Raw genomic sequence first — 23,780 nt, forward strand, 5'->3', positions numbered from 1 at the left:
CCTTCCCTTCCTTCCCTCCTTCCCTTCCTTCCTTCCCTTTCTTCTTTTCTTTCCCTCCCTTCCCTTCCCCTCCCTCTCTCTTTTTTCTTTCTTTCTTTCTCTCTTTCTTTTTCTTTCTCCTTCCTTCCTTCTTTCTCTCTCTGTCTCTCCCCCTCTCTTTCTCTCCTTCCTTCCTTCCCTCCGTCCCTCCTTTCCTTTCCTTTCCTCTCCCCTCCCCTCCCCTCCCTTCCCCTCCTTTCCTTTCCTTTCCTTTCCTTTCCTTTCCTTTCTTGATGAGGTTTCACCATGTTGCCCAGGCTCAAAATATTTTAGGATTTTTCTTGTGGTGTCTCCTCTGATGCATGGGTATGAGTATCACCCATTGGAAATATGTTGTTTAATTTCCAAACATTTGAGAAAATTCCAAATATCTTCCTATTAATGATTTCAAATTTAATTTGGTTTTGGTCAGGGAACATTCTAGGTAAGACTTTAATCCTTTTAAATGTACTAAGACCTATTTTTGGCCAAGTGTATTATCTATCTTGGTGAATATTTCATGTGCTGTTGAAGAGAATGTGTGTTCTGCTGTTGGTTGGTGGAATGTTTTATAAATGGCAATTAGATAAAGTTGGTTGGTATTGTCCAAGTCTTCTCTATCCTTACAGATTGTGTGTGTATGTGTGTGTGTGTTCTATCAATTAGTGGGAGAAGAATGTTGAAATCTTTAATCATAACTGTGAACTTATCTTCCTCTTTTCAGTTCAGTCAGGTTTTGCTTCATGTGTTTGTAAGTCCTGTTATTAGCTATATGATTTATGATTGTTATGACACATTTATTGTTCTGATTTCCTGATTGACCTTTTTATCATTATGAAATATCCATATTTATCCTAGTAATATCTCTTAAGGTGTGTTTTGTCTGATAATAATATAGCTATTTCATCTTTTGATTAACATTTGTATTATATATCTTTTCCATCTTGTTACTTTTTTATGGGAGTAGTCACATTTCCTTTTCTTATGTTGAATTATAACATGAGGAAATCTTTAATGTTCTCTTTTTTTGAGAACTGTTTATTGTATTTTGTTACTGTAGTTAATGCACATATTGTTTGCTATTTTAACCATTTTTATGTGTATAGTTCAGTGGCATTAAGTACATTCGGAAGTGGGCATGGTTATGTACCAATAAAATTATATTTACAAAAACAGCTGGGTGCAGTGGCTGATGCCTGTAATCCCAGCACTTTGGGAGGTTGAGCCAAGTGGATCACTTGTGGTGAGGAGTTCGAGGCCAGCCTGACCAACATGGTGAAACCCCATCTCTACCAAAATACAAAACTTAGGCAGGTGTGGTGACATGTGCCTGTGATCTCAGCTACTTGGGAGGCTGAGGCAGGAGAATCACTTGAACCCAGGAGGTGGAGGTTGCAGTTAGCTGAGATCCACCACTGCACTCCAGCCTGGGCAACAGAGCGAGACTCCATCTCCCTCCCCCTTCCCCACAAAACAAAACAAAACAAAACAAACAAACAAAAAAACAGGCAGCAGGCTGCATTTGGCCATTTGACTGTAGTTTGCCAATCCTTGTTCTAGAGTTTAATTTATCATGTATACTTTCCAATAATATTATACCAAAGTTTATGATAAGGTAAGAAACTTACAATACTACATTATCATTTTCTCCTTCCTGTCCTTTGTGTTGTTGTTATCATACATTTTACTTCTATATGTTATAAAACCTACCATATATTATTTATTTCAAAGAATTACCTGACAAAGAAAATTAAAAATGAGATAAAGTATCTTTTATATTCACCACCACATTTACCACTTCTGTCACTCTTTATTCCTTTGTTTAGATCCATGTGTCCACCTGGTATATTTCTTCAACCTGAAGAACTTCCTTTTAACATTTTTTTTTTTTTTTTGCATGTCTGCTGGAATTCTTTCCAGCTTTTGTTTGTCTGAAAAGGTGGTTTATTTCTCCTTAATTTTAAAGAATATTTTCACTGGATATAAAATTCTAGGTAATTTTTTTTCATTAATTTTAAGATGCCATTCCATTTTTTTTTCTTGCATTGCTTCTGGCAAGAGGTCTATGACAATTCTTATATTTATAACCCATCTTTATTAAGTGTCTTTATATCGGCTGGGCGCGGTAGCTCACGCCTGTACCAGCACTTTGGGAGGCTAAGGCGGGCAGATCATGAGGTCAGGAGATCGAGACCATCCTGGCTAACACGGTGAAACCCCATCTCTACTAAAAATACAAAAATTCCCCGGGCCGGGTGGCGCATGCCTGTAATCCCAGCTACTCGATAGGCTGAGGCAGGAGAATCGCTTGAACCCGGGAGGTAGAGGTTGCAGTGAGCCGAGATTGCGCCACTCCAGCCTGGGCAACAAGAGCGAAAACTCCGCCTCAAAAAAAAAAAGTGTCTTTATATCTCTGACAGCTTTTAAGATTTTTCCTTCATGTCTGTTTTCAAGCAGTTTGATTATGATGTACCTTGGTATGGTTTTCTTGGTGCATATCTTGCTTGGAATTTATTGAATTTCTTGGCTATATATAGTTTTCATTAAATTTGGAGAAGTTTTGGTCATTGCTTCAATTTTTTTTTCTGTCCCCCTCGTCTACTTTCTGGGACTTCAGTTACACATGTTAGACTGCTTAATATTATCCCACAGGTTACTGAGGCTCTACTGCATATTTTTTCAGTCTTTTTTTCCCTCTCTGCTTCAGTTGGGATTGTTTCTGTTGTTATGTCCTGAAGTTCATTTATATTTCTTTTTAAAATGTCTAATCTTCTATTAAGCCTATTCAGTGAGTTTTAAATTTTATTTACTGTAAGTTTCATCTCTAAAATTTCCATTTGGTTCGTTTTTTCTTTTGGGATTTAAAATTTTTCTCTTCATTATGTTCGTATCATTGTCCTTTAAATCCTTGAACATTTCTAATAGCTGTTTTAAAGTTCCTTTGCTAATTCTATTATCTCTGTCATTTCTGTATTTGGTTTTATTACGTTATAAATAGTGACATAACAGGTAACATTTTCCTGCTTCTCTCCCTGTCTAGTAAATTTTTATTATATTAGAACATTTTGAATTTTACATTGCTGATTGCTAGATTTTGCTATCTTTATTTCAAGAATGTCGAAGTTTCGCAGGAGGTTAAGTTACTTGCTGATAAGCTTCATCATTTTGAGGCTTATTTTTAAACTTATGGAAGCATCTAGAATAGCCCTAGAAAGGCATGATCCTGCTGGGGTCTCTACAAAATGTCCCAGGTATTCAGTAAGTTCATTCCTCTCTGGCGTGTTGGAACTCAGAGTTTACCTAGACCTGTGGGAGCTCTGGAAATTCCTCAGCTTGTGGCTCCCCTGCAAGTCTTCATGGACTTTTACTCCTCACATGTCCAACTTAATATCCAGCAACAGATTAAATAGCAGATGCCTGGAGCTCTTTTTCTGGGTAGCGCCTTCATCTTCAGTACATTGCCTCACAAATTACAGCCAGTTTAGCCTCTCTAAATTCTGATGTTTGTCTTCCCAACTCAGACCATCTTGCTTTGCAAGAGTGCCCCTTCCTTGTGCTATGGTGTAGCAAGTGTCTAGGCAGTAAGCCTGAGTAATCATAGGGTTCATCTCACTTTTTCCTCTTTCTCTCAGAGAACACAATTTTCCCTGTTTGTAGTTCATTGTCTAAAAACTGTTGTTTCATACACTGTATCTAGTTTTCTAGTAATTTACAGTGGGAAGGCAAGTCAAGTTCTCTGGTATGGCTGGAAGTCTAAATTTTAAAGATCATACAATATACGTTCTAGGGAAGTATACTATTTTTAAAGAGCTCTGTAATTAGTCCTTAAAGCAGATATTTTTATTATTTTTATTTTTTTATTATACTTTAATTTTTAGGGTACATGTGCACAACGTGCAGGTTTGTTACATATGTATACATGTGCCATGTTGGTGTGCTGCACACATTAACTTGTCATTTAACATTAGGTATATCTCCTAATGCTATCCCTCCCACCTCCCCCCACCCCACAACAGGCCCCGGTGTGTGATGTTCCCCTTCCTGTGTCCATGTGTTCTTATTGTTCAATTCCCACCTATGAGTGAGAACATGCGGTGTTTGGTTTTTTGTCCTTGTGATAGTTTGCTGAGAATGATGGTTTCCAGCTTCATCCATGTCCCTACAAAGGACATGAACTCATCCTTTTTTATGGCTGCATAGTATTCCATGGTGTATATGTACCACATTTTCTTAATCCAGTCTATCATTGATGGACATTTGGGTTGGTTCCAAGTCTTTGCTATTGTAAATAGTGCCGCAATAAACATACGTGTGCATGTGTCTTTATAGCATAATGATTTGTAATCCTTTGGGTGTATACCCAGTAATGGGATGGCTGGGTCAAATGGTATTTCTAGTTCTAGCTCCTTGAGGAATCGCCACACTGTCTTCCACAATGGTTGACCTAGTTTACAGTCCCACCAACAGTGTAAAAGTGTTCCTATTTCTCCACATCCTCTCCAGCACCTGTTGTTTCCTGACTTTTTAATGATTGCCATTCTAACTGGTGTGAGATGGTATCTCATTGTGGTTTTGATTTGCATTTCTCTGATGGCCAGTGATGATGAGCATTTTTTCATGTGTCTGTTGGCTGCATAAATGTCTTCTTTTGGGAAGTGTCTGCTCATATCCTTCGCCCACTTGTTGATGGGGTTGTTTGTTTTTTTCTTGTAAATTTGTTTGAGTTCATTGTAGTTTCTGGATATTAGCCCTTTGTCAGATGAGTAAATTGCAAAAATTTTCTCCCATTATGTAGGTTGCCTGTTCACTCTGATGGTTGTTTCTTTTGCTGTGCAGAAGCTCTTTAATTATATCCCATTTATCAATTTTGGCTTTTGTTGCCATTGCTTTTGATGTTTTACACATGAAGTCCTTGCCCATGCCTATGTCCTGAATGGTATTGCCTAGGCTTTCTTCTAGAGTTTTTATGGTTTTAGGTCTAACATTTAAGTCTTTAATCCATCTTGAATTAATTTTTGTATTAGGTGTAAGGAAGGGATCCAGTTTCAGCTTTCTACATGTGGCTAGCCAGTTTTCCCAGCACCATTTATTAAATAGGGAATCCTTTCCCCATTTCTTTTTGTCAGGTTTTTCAAAGATCAGATAGTTGTAGATATGTGGCATTATTTCTGAGGGCTCTGTTCTTTTCCATTGGTCTATATCTCTGTTTTGGTACCAGTACCATGCTGTTTTGGTTACTGTAGCCTTGTAGTATAGTTTGAAGTCAGGTAGCGTGATGCCTCCAGCTTTGTTCTTTTGGCTTAGGATTCACTTGGCAATGTGGGCTCTTTTTTGGTTCCATATGAACTTTAAAGTAGTTTTTTCCAATTCTGTGAAGAAAGTCATTGGTAGCTTGATGGGGATGGCATTGAATCTATAAATTACCTAGGGCAGTATGGCCATTTTTACGATATTGATTCTTCCTACCCATGAGCATGGAATGTTCTTCCATTTGTTTGTATCTTCTTTTATTTCATTGAGCAGTGGTTTGTAATTCTCCTTGAAGAGGTCCTTCATGTCCCTTGTAAGTTGGATTCCTAGGTATTTTATTCTCTTTGAAGCAATTGTGAATGGGAGTTCACTCATGATTTGGCTCTCTGTTTGTCTGTTATTGGTGTATAAGAATGCTGTGATTTTTGCACATTGATTTTGTATCCTGAGACTTTGCTGAAGTTGCCTATCAGCTTAAGGAGATTTTGGGCTGAGACGATGGGGTTTTCTAGATATACAGTCATGTCATCTGCAAATAGGAACAATTTGACTTCCTCTTTTCCTAATTGAATACCCTTGATTTCCTTCTCCTGCCTAATTGCCCTGGCCAGAACTTCCAACACTATGTTGAATAGGAATGGTGAGAGAAGGCATCCCTGTCTTGTGCCAGTTTTCAAAGGGAACGCTTCCGGTTTTTGCCCATTCAGTATGATATTGGCTATGGGTTTGTTATAGATAGCTCTTATTATTTTGAGATATGTCCCATCAATACCTAATTTATTGAGAGTTTTTAGCATGAAGGGCTGTTGAATTTTGTCAAAGGTCTTTTCTGCGTCTACTGAGATAATCATGTGGTTTTTGTCACTGATTCTGTTTATATGCTGGATTACGTTTATTGATTTGCGTATGTTGAACCAGCCTTGCATCCCAGGGATGAAGCCCACTTGATCACTCTACAAGCCAGAAGAGAGTGGGGGCCAATATTCAACATTCTTAAAGAAAAGAATTTTCAACCCAGAATTGCATATCCAGCCAAACTAAGCTTCATAAGTGAAGGAGAAATAAAATCCTTTACAGACAAGCAAATGCTAAGAGATTTTGTCACCACCAGGCCTGCCCTAAAAGAGCTCCTGAAGGAAGCACTAAACATGGAGAGGAACAACCAATACCAGCCATTGCAAAAACATGCCAAATTGTAAAGATCATCGAGGCTAGAAGGAAACGGCATCAAGTAACGAGCAAAATAACCAGCTAACATCATAATGACAGGATCAAATTCACACATAACAATATTAACCTTAAATGTAAATGGGCTAAATGCTCCAATTAAAAGACACAGACTGGCAAATTGGATAAAGAGTCAAGACCCATTAGTGTGCTGTATTCAGGAAACCCATCTCACGTGCAGAGACACACATAGGCTCAAAATAAAGGGATGGAGGAAGATCTACCAAGCAAATGGAAAACAAAAAAAGGCAGGGGTTGCAATCCTAGTCTGTGATAAAACAGACTTTAAACCAACAAAGATCAAAAGAGACAAAGAAGGCCATTACATAATGGTAAAGGGATCAATTCAACAACACCTGTGTCCAAGTGTTCTCATTGTTTAATTCCCACCTATGAGTGAGAACGTGAGGTGTTTGGTTTTCTGTCCTTGTGACAGTTTGCTCAGAATGATGGTTTGCACCTTCATCCATGTCCCTACAAAGGACAAGAACTCCTCCTTTTTAATGGCTGCATAGTATTCCATGGTGTATATGTGCCACATTTTCTTAATCCAGTCTGTCATTGATGGACATTTGGGTTGTTCCAAGTCTTTGCTATTGTGAATAGTGCCACAACAAACATACGTGTGCATGTGTCTTTATAGTAGCATGATTTATAATCCTTTGGGTATATACCTAGTAATGGAATTGCTGGGTCAAATGGTATTTCTAGCTCTAGATCCTTGAGGAATGATAATTCTATATTTAACTTTTTGAGGAACTGCTAAAAAATTTTACTAAATAGTAGATATCTTTCTAAGTCCGTAAAAATAGAACTACATCACAATTTCCATTGTGTGACTAGGACGTGCCATAATTAATCTACCCACTTCCCTATTGGGTATCCTTGTACAAATATCTTTGTGTATGTTTGTGACTATTTCTTTAGGATAAACTTCAAGAAATGGTATTGCTGGGTCAAAGAGCTTTCTCACTTATAATTTATTTATATTTATTTATTTATTTAATTTATTTATTTAATTAATTTATTTTTTGGAGACGGAGTCTTGCTCTCAGGCTGGAGTGTAACAGCATCATCTCGGCTTACTGCAACCTCTGCCTCCTGGGTTCAAGCAATTCTCCTGCCTCAGCCTCCTGGGTAGCTGGGACTACAGGCATGTGCCACCACGCCTGGTTAATTTTTTTTTTTTTTTGTATTTTAATAGATATGGGGTTTCACCTTATTAGCCAGGATGGTCTCGATCTCCTGACCTTGTGATCCACCCACCTCGGCCTCCCAAAATGCTGGGATTACAGGCATGAGCCACTGCGCCCAGCCCTGTCACTTATAATTTTTGACACATATTGTCAGATTGCTTTCCGGAAAGGTTGTACCAGTTTATAGTCCTACCAACCATGTATGAGTACCTGTCTTCTCTAGCCTTCTTAACACTTTGTCAGCTGTACTTTGCATTTTTGTTTTATTAAACATATTTTATATGTTTATCAGTTATATTCCTTTTGTTTTAGTTTATATATTCCCATTTGCAATTTAACATGCTTAAGTCCCTCCCATATTAAAAAGTAAACAAATAACAAAAAAACTTTTTGATCTCACACCCATTTCTAAATACCCTAAGTCAAGTCTTCTTTGTAGAGCCAAGTTTCTTGAAAGATTGGTTTAAACTCATACTTTTTGCTTTCTTACTTCCCATTCATCCTTCAACATAGGGCAATCTGGGCTGGGCATGGTGGCTCATGCATGTAATTCCAGCACTTTTGGGGGCCAAGGCAGGTGAATTGCTTGAGTGCAGGAGTTCAAGACCAGTCTGGAGAACATAATGAGACCCTTGTCTCTACAAAATTTTTTTAAAAATTAGCGGGACATGGCAGTGCACACTGGTGGTCCCCGCTACTAGGGAGGTAAGAGGAGCACTTGAACCTGGGAAGCTGAGACTACCATGAGCCATGATCACACCAATGCACTCCAGTCTGGAGGACTAAGGGAGACCTTGTCACAAAACAAACAAACAAACAAACAAACAAAAAAATAGGGCAGTCTGACTTTGCCCTTCTGCTCCATAAAATGGATATTATGGCCAGGCGCGGTGGCTCATGCCTGTAATCTCAGCACTTTGAAAGCCCGAGGCAGGTGGATCACAAGGTCAGGAGTTCAAGAGCAGCCTGGCCAACATGGTGAAACCCTGTCTCTACTAAAAATACAAAAATCAGCCGGATGTGGTGGCACGCCTGTAATCCCAGCTACTCAGGAGGCTGAGGCAGGAGAATCGCTTGAAACCGGAAGGCAGAGATTACAATGAGCTGAGATCACACCACTGCACTCCAGCCTGGGTGAAAGAGCGAAACTCCATCTCAAAAAATAAAAATAAATTAAAAAATAAAATAAAATAAAATAAAATAAAATGGACATTACATCCAGTCCCTTTGGATATTACACTTTTCAGTCCCTTTGAAGCATTTTATACTATTTCTTGCTTGAGTTATCTTTTCCTTTTCTTCTATTATATTTCATTCATCTGATTTTTTTTCTTTACCTCTCAGGCCACTTTTTTTTATGGTGGTAAGAATAATAACTATTATAATAGTTACACCATTAATTGAGCACCTATGCACTGTGTGTATTATATACATAATTTAATCTTTACAGCATTCCCCCTGCCCCACCCAAGTGAGCTGTGTCCTAGAGGTTTGTTCTTTTTTTTTTTTTTTCAATTTTATTTCAGTTCCAGGATACATGTGGAGAATGTGCAGGTTTGTTACATAGTTACATGTGTGCCATGGTGGTTTGCTGCACCTATCAACCCGTCACCTAGGTTTTAAGTCCTGCATGCATTAGCTATTTGTCCTGATGCTCTCCCTCCCCTTGCTGCCCCCAACCCGGACAGGCCCCAGTGTGTGTTGTTCCCCTTCCTGTGTCCATGTGTTCTCATTGTTCAACTTGCACTTATGAGTAAGAACATGTGGTATTTGGTTTTCTGTTCCTGTGTTAGTTTGCTGCGGATGATGGCTTCTAGTTTCATCTATGTCCTTATAAAGGACATGATCTCATTCCTTTTTATGGCTGCATTGTATTACATGGTGTATATCCACCACATTTTCTTTATCCAGTCTATCATTGATGCACATTTGGATTGGTTCCGTGTCTTTGCTATTGCGAATAGTGCTGCAATAAACATACGTGTGCATGTATCTTTATAACAGAATAACTTACATTCCTTTGCGTATATACCCAGTAATGGAATTGCTGAGTCAAATGGTATTTCTGGTTCTAGATCCTTGAGGAATCACCACACTGTCTTCCACAATGGTTGAACTAATTTACATTCCCACCAACAATGTAAAAGCATTCCTATTTCTCCACAGCCTCACCAGCATCTGTTGTTTCTTGACTTCTTAATAATCACCATTCTGACTTGGCATGAGATGGTATTCTCATTGTGGTTTTGATTTGCATTTCTCTAATGATCAGTGATGTTGAACTCTTTTTCATATGTTTATTGGCCCTGTAAATGTCTTCTTTTGAGAAGTGTCTGTTCATATCCTTTGCCCACTTTTTGACGGGGTTGTTTTTTTCTTGTAAATTTGTTTAAGTTCCCTGCAAATTCTGGATATTAGCCCTTTGTCAGGTGGATAGATTGCAAAAATTTTCTCCCATTCTGTAGGTTGCCTGTTCGCTCTGATGAGAGTTTCTTTTGCTGTGCAGAAGCTCTTTAGTTTAATTAGATCCCATGGCTTTTGTTGCAATTGCTTTTGGTGATTTCATCATAAAATCTTTGCCCATGCCTATGTCCTGAATGGTATTGGGTAGGTTTTCTTCTAGGGTTTTTATGGTTTTGGGTTTTGCACTTAAGTATTTAATCTAGCTTGAATTAATTTTTGTATAAGGTTTAAGGAAGGGGTCCAGTTTCAGTTTTCTGCATATGGCCAGCCAGTTTTCCCAGCACCATTTATTAAATAGGGAATCTTTGCCCCATTGCTTGTTTTTGTCAGGTTTGTCGAAGATCAGACGGTTGTAGATGTGTGGTCTTATTTCTGAGCTCTCTATTCTGTTCCATTGGTCTGTATGTCTGTTTTGGTACCAATACCAAGTTGTTTTGGTTACTGTTGCTTTGTAGTATAGTTTGAAGTCAGGTAGCATGATGCCTCCAGCTTTGTTCTTTTTGCTTAGGATTGTCTTGGCTATACTGGCTCTTTTTTGGTTCCATATTGCATTTTAAAGTAGTTTTTTCTAATTCTGTGAGAAAGTCAGTGGTAGTTTGATGGGAATAGCATTGAATCTACAAATTACTTTGGGCAGTATGGCCATTTTCACTATATTGATTCTTCCTATCCATGAGGATGGGATGTTTTCTGATTTGTTTGTGTCCTCTCTTATTTCCTTGAGCAGTGGTTTGTAGTTCTTGAAGAGTTCCTTCACATCTCTTGTTAGCTGTATTCCTAGGTATTTTATGATCTTTGTAGCAATTGTGAATGGGAGTTCATTCATGATTTGGTGCTCTGCTTGTCTATTGTTGGCATATAGGAATGCTTGTGTTTTTTGCACATTGATTTTGTCTTTATGGCATTTCTGTTATAGATGAGAAAACAGCCTCACAGAGTTTAAATATTGTTGTAGGCAGCCTCTAAAATGGCCTAAAGTGATTCCCACCTCCTGTTACTCATTGCTCTTTTGTAATCCCCTCCACCTGAGTGTGAGCTGGATTAATGGCTTGGTTTTAATGAATGAACTATAACAGAAGTCATACAATGTCACTTCTTTTTTCTTTTTTTTTTTTTTGGTGGCCCAGGCTCTGTGGCCCAGGCTGGTGTGCAGTGGCACGATCTTGGCTCACTGCAAGCTCCGCCTCCAAGGTTCCTGCCATTCTCCTGCCTCAGCCTCCCAAGTAGGTGGGACTACAGGCACCCGCCACCACGCCTGGCTAATTTTTTTTGTATTTTTAGTAGAGATGGGGTTTCACCGTGTTAGCCAGGTGATACAATGTCACTTCTGAGATTACATTATAAGAAAACTGTGGTTTCTGTCTTGGGTGCATATGTGTTTATCCTTCTCCCACCCTCTCAACCATAATGAAAAGAAGTCTAAGCTATACTGTGAAGAGAGGTCCTGGATGATAAAGACCACCTGGAAGAGAATTTAGGCACCCCAGCCAACAGCTGGCACCAACTGCCAGCAATATGAGTGAGACTCTTCCCGCAACAGTTAAGGCTTCACATGATGGAGCTGTAAATGATAGCTTGATTGGAACCTCACAAGAGATGCTGAGTCAGAACCATCAAGCCAACCACTCCTGAATTCCTGACCCATTGAAACTGTGGGATGTTTGCTGTTGTAAACCACTGAATTTTACTGTTTTTCTCAATCTGTTTTACAATTGTCTCTCTCTTTGCCTCTCCCTTGGAGATTTTCATCAGCATTTTATCCTTTATTTTCTTTTCCTCTCAAAATACACTCTCTGTAAGCAGTGTATTTCTTCTCCTCCCCTTCCCCTCCCTCCCTTCCCCTCCCCCTCCTCCTTCTCCTTCCCTTCTACTTTTCCTCCTCTTCCTCCTTCTTCTCTTTCTCCTTCTTCACCTCCTCCTTCTTCTCCTCCTTCTGCTTCTTCTGCTTCTTCTTCATCTCCTCCTTCTCCTCCTTCTTCATCTCCTCCTCCTTCTTCATCTCCTCTTCCTCATTCTCCTCCTTTCTTATTCCTTCTCCTTCTTTCTTCAACAGGATCTCCCTCTGTCACCCAGGCTGGAGGGCAGTGGCACAATCATAGCTCACTGCAGCCTCAAACTCCTGAGCTTAACCACTCCTCCTGCCCCCGCTTCCCAAGTAGTTAGGACTACAGGTGTGTGCCACCACACCCAGCTAATTTTTAAAAATATTTCATAGAGATGGGGTCTGTTATGTGGCCCAAGCTGGTCTCAAACTCCTGGCCTCAAGTAATCCTCTCATCTCAGCCTCCAAAAACACTGGGATTACAGGCATGAGCCATTTCACCCAGTCCAACTTGTATATTTTTGGTTGTCATCTATCTGCTGATGATTTTCAAATCTACATTTATAGCATTTATTAGGCCAATTTTCCCATACATCTAAATGTGCATTAGAATCCTAAAAGAAAACTCAGCAAATACCATTCTGGATATTGGCCTTGGGAAAGAATTTATGACTAAGTTCTCAAAAGCAACTGCAACAAAAACAAAAATTGACAAGTCGAGCATAATTAAACTAAAGAGCTTCTGCACAGTAAAAAAACAAAACTATCAACAGAGTAAACAGACAACCCATGCAAACAATGTATCTGACAAAGGTCTAATATCCAGAATCTATAAGGATCTTAAACAAATGAACAAGCAATAAACAAATAACCTATTTAAAAAGTGGACAAAAGACATGAACAGACACCTCTACTTACCTAATCTGAACTACGGGAGTCAATCTTGACTCACCTTCTCCCTCAGCCTTCACATCCAATCACTGACCAAGTCCTATTAACTTTAGTTCCATAAATCACCAATGGGTTCACAGCTCTTCGTCTTTACTGATATCACCTGGACTGCTGCAGCACTCTCCTGATCTATCACTCTGCCCCGTGTGTTCTTTCCCTTTAATTTAGTGTTTTTCAGACTTCTAGGTGCAACTTATCAGTGGTTCATGGAAATTAGTTTGGTGGGTTGTGACCAGAATTCTTTTTAAAATGAAATGAAATAGCATAGAAAACATTAGAGTGTATAATAGTAGGTACTGTTTGATGTGCCTATTGAGTTATAAAACATATTTCTCATTGCTGGTTTCCATCAATGAAGTTTCGAAAACGTTAGTCCATTTTTTTTGTACTGTAGCCAAAATGGTCTTTCCAGTCAGATCATGTTATTCATTCGTTGTTTAAAACCCTTCAGTGACTTCTCAGTGTCTTCCTGGTAGAGTTGAAACTCCTTAACATGCAATGTTAGGCCCTTAATGACCTAGGCCCAGCTTACCTCAAGCCTCATTTATCTTCATTCTTCTCCCTGCATGTAAGCTCTAGCCAAACGAAATCACTCATAGTTCCATAAATATACTCTTAATCTTGCTTGCTCTTAAGTATCGCTATATACCATTTATTCTTTCTGGAGTGTCTCCTTGTCCCCATCTATGACTCCATATCATACTTCAGGTATGTTTAGCTAACACCTTCTCCAAGAAACCTTCCTTGACTCCCCAAAGCAGGGACAGGACAATTCCTGCATGTGCCCATAGTAACCTGCATTTATCCCTATCAGAGCACTTACCACATCCTATTAAAGTTGCCTGTTACTTATTTTCTTGTCTTCATACCAGACTGTCAGTTTTTTGAGGACACGGACTGTATTTTGTTCATCATTGTATCCCAAAGCCCAGTACAGTGCTTCACATGTAACATGTGCTCAATATATAAGGGAAGAAAAAGCGTGTTGGACTGATTCGCTGTTTTAAGGATACATAAAAATACTGCTTCACCTGGCATGGTGGTGAGCACCTGTAGTCCCAGTTACTTAGGAGGCTGAGGCAGGAGGATAGTGTGGGCCCAGAATTTTGAGGCTTGTCTTGCACTATGATCGCACCTGTGAATAGCCACTGCACTCCAGCCTGGGCAACATAGCAAGAACTCATCTCTTAAAAAAATAAACTACTGCTCAAAACAATTTGCTTGCCATGTCTATCTTGTTTTTAATAATGGGGTGGTTCTTCTATTACATATAACGTGGTATTATATAATAATGTGGTATGCATGTTTGAAAATGTATAAAGGTCTCCATTTTGCTTAAATATGATAGACTATATAAAATGAATGTAAAGTGATATTGTTATAAAGAGTATGGTATATTAAACTTACTAATCATTTGACTTTCAAATAGAAATTGCTGAATGGTTGAACTGAAACACAGATTCCACATTTATCACATTTGCTCAAATGTTTTATACTTGTAAACAATGTTTTTAAAAGAATCTCTTCCATTTTACACTAGAATGTTCCAGAAGTAAATAATGAAAACAGTGAAATGTCAACTGAAAAATCAGAAAACACCATTATACAGAAATATAAAACTGAGCAAGAAATAAGGGAAGAAAATATGGAGAATTTTTGTTCAGATACTGAATACAGAGAAAAAGAAGAAAAAAAAGGCTCATTTATAGAGGAAATAATTATAGAAGGTAACCTTAAAATTATATTGATATTTTCTAATTTGTATGTTGATATTTACGGTAAATATTTTTGGGAAATTACATTCTGCCTCCCCTCTTCATGACTTATTCCTAGTCTTTATGCATTCTGGTTTCTGCCTTCACTGTTTTGCTGAGAATGTTCCTGGAGTCACCAGTAACCTTCTCATGACCAGACCTAGGGCATTTTTCTTAATTTAGATAACCTTTCTGTAACCATTGGAATAATTTATTAATTCTTCCATCTTGAAAAAGTGTTGTTTAAAGATGATACTGATTGGAGGTGTTCAAACCCAGGCTAAACAACCACTTGGTGGAGATGTTGTAGAGAGAATGACGGGACTTCTAAAAAGTCCTTCAAAAACCTGAAATTTATATTCTAGGTTAACTATACTAAAAAGTTGAAATCTTTGTTAGAATATAGATGAATAAAATTAATGTCTTGATTAAGTAGATATTCTATATACTTGTCCAAAACTATTCAAGAATTTAAAAATATTCACTGGGTAATGAATAAAAGTGATGATTGTCAGTCCTGAAGAAGCCAGCTAGCAATTTCTAGATACTGCTGGACCTAGGTCGTAATAGAAATTAGAGCATAATCTGTTAGGATAATTTTTATCAGCTATGTATTTATGTGGAATTGTACTAAATGTCCTAAATGAAGCAAACAGACTAGAAAAATAAACCATTTTTAATACCTCAACTTACTTTCCATTTACAAAACCAAAAATACTTTGCTATTATGAAATTAAAGTTTAATATGGGTAAAGCCAAATATTTAGCATGCTAAAGATATACTTGATATAATAAAGGGAACCCAGTATTTAGGTAATATTGATGTCATTAAGTTTGTATAATTATTGACCCATAAAATATTTAAGGTTAAATATGTTTTTATAAAAATAGGTGATAAATATGTTTTATGAAATCAGCCTTTAGTGTATAATATAAAATTTTACTGTGTTCCCATCATGACAGATTTACAGCCTTTTGAAAAAAGCTTCAAGAATGAAATTGATACTGTTGTTTCTCAGGATGAAAATCAAAGTGAAATCTCCTTAAGCAAAACCCTCTCCTTAGATAAAGAAGTAATTAGTCAAGGACAAACCTCGAATGTTACGGACGACAGAAAATCAGTTACTACAGAAATAAAAGACAAGATATGCTTGGAAAAAGACAATGGATGTACAGAATTTAAATCACCAAATAATCATTTTGTAGGGTTAGATACAGTGATAGAAACAGAAAAAATACATCTAGAAAGAACCAGAGGATTAGATGTTCACCATACAGATGTAAATCTGGACGTTGAAAATAACAAAACATCATTTAACAGTATTTTAAATGAGACAGCACACAATACATATCACAATAATAATAAAGATGTTTCTGAAAATGAGCCATTCAAACAATTCAGATTGCTTCCAGGGACTCGAGAACGTGCTCTAGAGAAGGAAATTACAAATAGTGACCAAACCAAAGCAGATTTGGAGTCATCTCTAGATATAAAAAAAAAACCTGTTCCATGTCAGAAATATAGTTTACAGAATTCAAGTAATGTTATGTTAGATGATAAACAATGTAAAATAAAACAAATACAACTGTTAACTAAAAAAAGTGAGTGCAGCATATTACTTTCTAAACAAACTTCAGATTTTCTGCAAGTCTGTAATGATACTTCAGAGAAACCTGAACTAACTGTTCCCTGTGATACAGTAATCGACCACCATGTTTCATATGCTGCTTTTAGTGCTAATTCAAAAGTACTTCTGAAGAACTCAGATAAAAATGTTCATAGTATGCCTATGTTGGTGAAACCCATCTCAAGCCCTGGGGGAAAATCTATGTGGAAAAATATGAGTGATATGCAAAACAGTCAATTTAATAACTGTTTGGGATACTTAGAAAACACTAATGTGAACATTTCCCGTCTTCATCTTAACAATGAGAATAGTCATGCTTCACAAGCCAAAGATGTGAAAACTGCTGTTCACATGAAAACTTGCACAGAAATAGAGTTTTCCAATAAAAAGAATCAGATTGATGAGAATCAGGTAACTGAAGCCACAAAAAATGACCTCTTCCTTTTTGTGAACATTAATGAAAGACAGCATACATTGTTAAATAATACAGAGAAAACAGAATCATTAAATGACATCGTTTCAGGAAAAATGTTCAGTGAAGGACAGCTGGAGGAATCACATTCATTTCACATAAAGCCATCTGGAGATTTAGTAAACAGAAGCGGAAGGTCAACCTTTGATCTTTCAACTTCAGATAAAAAAACTGAGAAAACTCCAGTATACATGAATTTTTCAGACCCTGGTCCTTGGTCAAAAGTAAATCACATTGAAAGTCAAACAACGAGCAGTTCAACCCCTCGCATTTCTTTGTTGCTGAAGGAGAGACCACTAGATCCATCAGAAAACAAAAAGATCATTTCAATGGCTCTTTGTAAAAATATTGGTGAGGATGATGTTGGAAAGGATATTGGACCAGGTAAGAAAACAAAGTAATGTTTTAATTCTTCAAATATTTTTCTACTTATTCTTGAAAAATGTGTACAGTCATATTTTGTAAATTTTGTTTTAAAAGTTTGTCTTAATTAAGGAATAGCAAAAACAACAGATGTGGGTCATTATTTTAAATTAGGACAACTACTTAATATTCTTTTGTTTTTAACTTTTAGAGTAAATGCAGTGAAGTAGTTAAGGCTTCTGCCAGGTGTGAATATTTATTGCTCTTCTTTCTATATGCTCATCATTCATCCTTAAAAACTTCCTTCCCTCAGAACATTTTAGTTTCTCTCCTATGTTGTTTTTCTTTGCCCAATTTTCTCTCCCTTTCCTAAATTTTTCTATTTTTATCTGTCCCTTCACCCACACCAGAAATCTGGCTCTTCCTTCTGTTTTATAAGTAATAATGAGGCATAACATTAATATATTTCCTATGACCAGTATTTGTCAGTTGAAAACACTTTAAATTGAATCCCTTAGCATATATTCATGCATTCAGATGTTAAAGAGAATAGAGAGATTGTTCTGTTCTTAAAAACTGCCATATGAAATGGCATAATGTCCAAGTTTTATTTTAAAATACTCCAGAAAAAAATAGGGGGAGAGGTAAATGGATGAAATACATATGACTTAATATTGATGGGTATCGAAGTACATGGCTGTCTATATTTTTGTTTTGTTTTTTGTTTTATTTATTTATTTTTTTTGAGATAGAGTCTTGCTCTGTCAGCCAGCCTGGAGTGCAGTGGTGTGATCATAGCTCACTGCAACTTTAACCTCCCAGGCTGAAGGAATCCTCCCACCTCAGCCTCCTGAGCAGCTGGGAGTACAGACATGTCACTGCACCCAGCTAATTTTTAAAATTTTTTGTAGAGACAGGTCTCACTTTGTTGCCGAGGCTGGTGTTGAACTTCCGGGCTCAAGTGATCCTCCTGCCTCAGCCTCCCAAATTGCTGGGAGCCACCACACCCGGCCTGAAAATTTTTCACAGTATTTAAAAATAAAAACATACTAGATTATCATGAATTGGTGCTGTCTAAATGTAAATTGAAAATAAAAAGCAGTAGTTTAAGAAGTATGATCACGAGGAAAATGGTTTTTTTATTGTTTTTATTTTTGGGACAGCATGTTTTCTTTTAATAGCAATCTCATAGTCAAAAGTTGCTAAGGTTGTTAAAGGCATTCTTATATTTTAAGGGAACTTTGTGGGTTTAACATTGTGCACTTAGACACCTTACAAAGATGCAGATTCCAAGGATAGCTTTTGTATGGCCCTCAGATTTAACAGGCTTCTTTTAAAAAGGAAATTGAGAAAAATTTAAAGAGACTATTTGGTGATTAAAAACAAAAATATATCTTGTTTACTAGTACCAATGGGAATTAATGTAGGCAAAAATCAAATAACCAAAACACTGTATAACCTCATTTCCCAAACTGCAATTTTTCAAGGTCACAAAATATATTACTTAAGATTCCATTAACTTTTAATTAGGTACTGCTTTAGGTGCTGGTCTAAAAATCTGCCATTTTTTTTTTTTTGAAGTACTTTCCTGTAAATTAAATTTCAGTGATATATAAGATACAAAGGGTGATATCTAAAATTCCGTAGAAATTCAACTTGTAAAATACTCTTAAATATGCCATCAGTATCTTTTAACCTTCATAATTTACATACTTCTCTAACTCATTTCTATCAATTTATTAAAGCCCAATGTGACCCCTTCTAAACAGCCCTTTGTTGGACTTCTCACTGTGGCCAATTTCTTTAAATAGTTTATAAATCTGGTATGTAGTTGGTTCTGACTTTTTCTATTAATCTGAGTTGGTAAAATGTTCACTATACAAATGCTTACATGTGTGGGAAATACAGTAACCAGGGGAATAATGATAACATTTTATGAGTTATTTTGTTTTAGAAGGTATTTATACCATTTCTTTCACTGCTTTTAATGTGGAATTATAGTAATCAGGTTTTAGAAAGTAGCAATAATAAAATCTTGTTTGTTTTCAGAAATGAAATGCCTAATTTAAGAGCAAAGTCTAGGAAAACTGCAAAATATTCAACATTAAAATAGAAATTTGTTGCTTCTTAAATACAAAAGCATAGGATCAGAAACAAGTTCAGTCACTAAAATGAGTACCTAGAGAAAAATTCAGTTGCTGCCATTTCCTCTTTATCAATCAGATACTACCAGCATTAACAGAGTTGCTGACACTTTGAATAACTGGAGTATCCATCCAGATCCCAAGGGAGAACGCAGTGAAGAGAAGAATGCAATTGCAAAGACTTTTTATGATTCCTCTTTTCCCACAGAACATGTAAGTCAATTAAAAATATTGCCAAGCAGACCTTAGTGAGCTAATTCTACAGATATGTGTAGAACTGTACGCATCTGGATGCTTTAAGACCTAACTGATCTCCAGAATAATATCAAGAGGGCAACATGGCACCATTTTTCACAATTAAGGTTGATAGAAAACAGCAGGAAAAAGTCACAGTGTATAAATCAAATAGATACAATCCAGCCTGTTTGGGGAAGGAGAGTGTGAGGCATCGGATATGTACTTCTATTTTTCACTCATCTAAATTTGGAAATAGTGGTATTTGATCATTTAAAATTTTATGTTAATAAAAGATTATGTCTAAAAGTAAGCTAATCAAGTCCAATTGTTTTTAATAATCCTTAAGTTAATTCACATTATTTTTGGAAACTAAGATGGAAAGAATTTAAAACTATTTCAATTAGAATACGTGTGAAAGGATCAAGTATCCATGTGATACTGTATGGATATATGTATTAAAGTATTTGTAGAAATTATATGGCTTCCAGGAGTCTATTTGTCATAAGGAAAGCAACTAACTATAGCAGGAAGGTTATCTGGTTAAATGTGTAAGTTTTATATCATAGTGTGTAGAACTTTAGCAAGAAAAAGGTTGTAGTGTTCAAACTATTAAACAACTTTCTCTTTAGCACATACAAAATGAATATTATAGTACTAACACATCCTTAACAAATAACAGCTTTTAACAATGTATTTTATTTTCCTTTCTAAATAGGAGAAACCTCAAGTGAGATAGTATAACTCTTCTGGGAGAGTTGAGACAAAAATCAGGAACTATCCTTGATATGGTTTGGCTTTGTCCCCACCCAAATCTAATTTTGAATTGTCACTCCCACAGTTCCCATGTGTCATGGGAGGGACCCAGTGGGAGGTAATTGAATTATGGGGGCGGGTCTTTCCTGTGCTGTTCTTATGATAGTGAATAAATCCCACGAGATCTGATGGTTTTAAAAATGGGAGTTTCCCTGCACAAGCTCTCTTCTCTCTTGCTGCTGCCATGTAAGAACTGCCTTTTGCCGGCTGGGTGCGGTGGCTCACGCCTGTAATCCCAGCACTTTGGGAGGCTGAGGTGGGTGGATCATGAGGTCAGGAGATCAAGACCATCCTGGCTGACATGGTGAAACCCTGTCTCTACTAAAAATACAAAAAAAAAAAAAAAAAAAAAATTAGCTGGGCGTGGTGACAGGCGCCTGTAGTCCCAGCTACTCGGAAGGCTGAGGCACGAGAATGGCGTGAACCCAGGAGGTGGAGCTTGCAGTGAGCCGAGATCACGCCACTGCACTCCAGCCTCGGCAACAGAGCCAGACTCCATCTCAAAAAAAATAAAAAAATTGCCTTTTGCCTTCCATCATGATTATGAGGCCTCCCCAGCCACATGGAACTGTAAATCCATTAAACCTATTTTTCTTCCCAGTCTCGGGTATGTCTTTATCAGCAGTGTGAAAACAAACTAATACAGTAAATTGGTACCAGGAGCAGAGTGTTGCTGAAAAGATACCCGAAAATGTGGAAGCAACTTTGGAACTGGGTAACAGGCCGAGGTTGGAACAGTTTGGAGGGCTCAGAAGACAGGAAAATGTGGGAAAATTTGGAACTCCCTAGAGACTTGTTGAATGGCTTTGACCAAAATGTTGATAATGATATGGATGATGAAATCCAGTCTGAAGTGATCTCAGATGGAAATGAGGAATTTGTTGAGAACTGGAGCAAAGGTGACTCGTTATGTTTTGGTAAAGAAATTGGTAGCATTTTGCCCCTGTCCTAGAGATTTGTGGAACTTTGAACTTGAGAGAGATGATTTAGGGCAGAAGAAATTTCTAAGCAGCAAAGCACTCAAGAGGTGACTTGGGCGCTGTTAAAGGCATTCAGTTTTATAAGAGAAACAGCATAAAAGTTTGGAAAATTTGCAGCCTGAACAATGTGATAGAAAAGAAAATCCCATTTTCTGAGGAGAAATTCAAGCTGGCTGTGAAATATGCATAAGTAACAAGGAGCTGAATGTTAATCTCCAAGACAATGGGGAAAGTGTCTCCAGGGCAAGTCAGAGGTCTTCACGGCAGCCCTTCCTATCACAAGCCCAGAAGCCTATGAGGAAAAAATGGTTTTGTAGGCTGGGCTCAGGGTCCCCGTGCTGTGTGCAGCTTAGGGACTTGGTGCCCTGCATCCCAGCCACTCCACCCATGATTAAAAGGAGCCAAGTCACAGCTCGGGCCATTGCTTCAGAGGGTACAAGCCCCAAGCCTTGGCAGCTTCCATGTGGTGTTGAACCTGCGAGTACACAGAAGTCAAGAATTGAGGTTTGGGAATCTCTTCCTAGATTTCAAAGGATGTATGGAAACGCCTGGATGTCCAGGCAGAAGTTTGCTGCAGGGGCGGGGCTCTCATGGAGAACCTCTGCTAGGGCAATGTGGAAGAGAAATGTGGGGTCAGAGCCCCCATATAGAGTCCCTACTGGGGTGCTGGCTAGTGGAGCTATGAGAAGAGGGCCACCATCCTCTAGACCCCATAATGGTAGATCCACCAACAGCTTGCACTGTGCATCTGGAAAAGCCACAGACACTCAATGTCAGCCCATGAAAGTGGCCAGGAGGGAGGCTGTACCCTGCAAAGCCACAGGGGTGTGGAGCTGCCCAAGGCCATAAGAACCCACCTCTTGCATTAGCATGACCTGGCCACCATGCTGGATTTTGGACTTTCACAGGGCCTGTAGACCCTTTGTTTTGGCCAATTTCTCCCATTTGGAACGGCTGTGTTTATCCAATGCCTGTACCCCACCCCACCTTGTATCTAGGAAGTAACTGACTTGCTTTTGATTTTACTGGCTTATAGGTGGAAGGGACTTGCCTTGTCTTAGGTGAGACTTTGGACTTTTGAGTTAATGCTGAAATAAGACTTTGGGGGAGTGTTGGGAAGGCATGATTGGTTTTGAAATGTGAGGATATGAGATTTGGGAGGGGCCAGGGGCAGAATGATATGGTTTGGTTGTGTCCCCACCCAAATCTCATCTTGAATTACAATTGGTCTCACAATTCCCACATGTTGTGGGAGGAACCTGGTGGGAGGTAATTGAATCGTGGGGGCCGGTCTTTCCTGTGCTGTTCTTGTGATAGCGAAATGTTCTTGTGATAGTGAATAAGTCTCATGAGATCTGATGGCTTTAAAAGTGGGAGTTTCCCTGCACAAGCTATCTTTTGCTGCCACCATGTTAAGAATTGCCTTTCGCCTTCCGCCATGATTATGAGGCCTCCCCAGTCATGTGAAACTGTAAGTCCATTAAACCTATCTTTTTTTTCCAGTCTCCAGTATCTTTATTAGCGGTGTGAGAACGGATTAATACACCCTTTTCACACTTTCCTAATTGAGCTCATAAGCAACAGTATAGTTCCACTGGTGTATGTGTGTATCATTAAAGTATGGTGACTAAAGGGCAGTAACTCTGGCATTGGAAAATCTAAGTTTTAACCTTGCCCAATTGGGTAAGTCATAGAATCAAAACAAACATGAAGCTTGAGGGCATCAAAGCTAAACATCCACTTCTAATTAGGGTGAATCCTTAACCCTTATAAGATAGCTGTTCTACTTTCAAGCAGTGGAAATTTCACATCTCACTTGAAAGCCCATTTTTATAATTAATTAATCTAATAGGGGAGTTCTTTTTGTCTAATTGCTAATGTTCTATCTGCAACTAATATTGCTTTTAAGAATTTATTTTTGGCTGGGCGTGGTGGGCTCACGCCTGTAATCCCAGCACTTTGGACAAGGCGGGCGGATCACAAGGTCAGGAGTTTGAGACCAGCCTGGCCAATATGGTGAAACCAGGTCTCTACTAAAAATACAAAATCTGTCCAGGTGTGGTGGCAGGCACCTGTAAGTCCCAGCTACTCGGGAGGCTGAAGCTGCAGTGAGCCGAGATTGTGCCACTGCACTCCAGCCTGGGTGACAGAGTGAGACAGTGTCTCAAAAAAAAAAAAGGATTTATTTTTATAGAATTTTTAACTTTTTCATTGGCAAGGTAATTTTTTTACAGATGAAACAGTGACATAAATGTGAAATAACTTTCCAGGGTCATTAAGACACAATATGTGGTGGACCTGGGTTAGATATTGTGGCTCTTAGTCAAATGCTATATTATACTTTCTTAACTTTCACAATAGAAAAAATGTTTCTTCTGAAAGATTGATGCATATAAAACAAAATTCACTGGCTGAAGAGACATTTTCTAAGTGCTTATTACTATGTGCCAAGTACTATGGTA

At 38.0% G+C, this 23,780-nt stretch overlaps 1 protein-coding gene across 1 annotated transcript in view; it reads left to right on the forward strand.

Moving 5' to 3' along the window:
* Positions 1 to 23,780, forward strand: part of CCDC73 (coiled-coil domain containing 73) — a 186,272-nt gene that overhangs the window by 158,692 nt on the left and 3,800 nt on the right. Inside the window, exons 15-17 of the mRNA XM_054524520.2 lie at positions 14,468 to 14,654; positions 15,645 to 17,165; positions 19,368 to 19,501. Of these exons, the coding sequence (XP_054380495.1) occupies positions 14,468 to 14,654; positions 15,645 to 17,165; positions 19,368 to 19,501 (1,842 nt within the window). The remainder of the gene's footprint in view (positions 1 to 14,467; positions 14,655 to 15,644; positions 17,166 to 19,367; positions 19,502 to 23,780) is intronic.

The sequence above is a fragment of the Pongo abelii genome, chromosome 9, assembly GCF_028885655.2.
Source record: "Pongo abelii isolate AG06213 chromosome 9, NHGRI_mPonAbe1-v2.0_pri, whole genome shotgun sequence".
NCBI lineage: Eukaryota > Metazoa > Chordata > Mammalia > Primates > Hominidae > Pongo > Pongo abelii.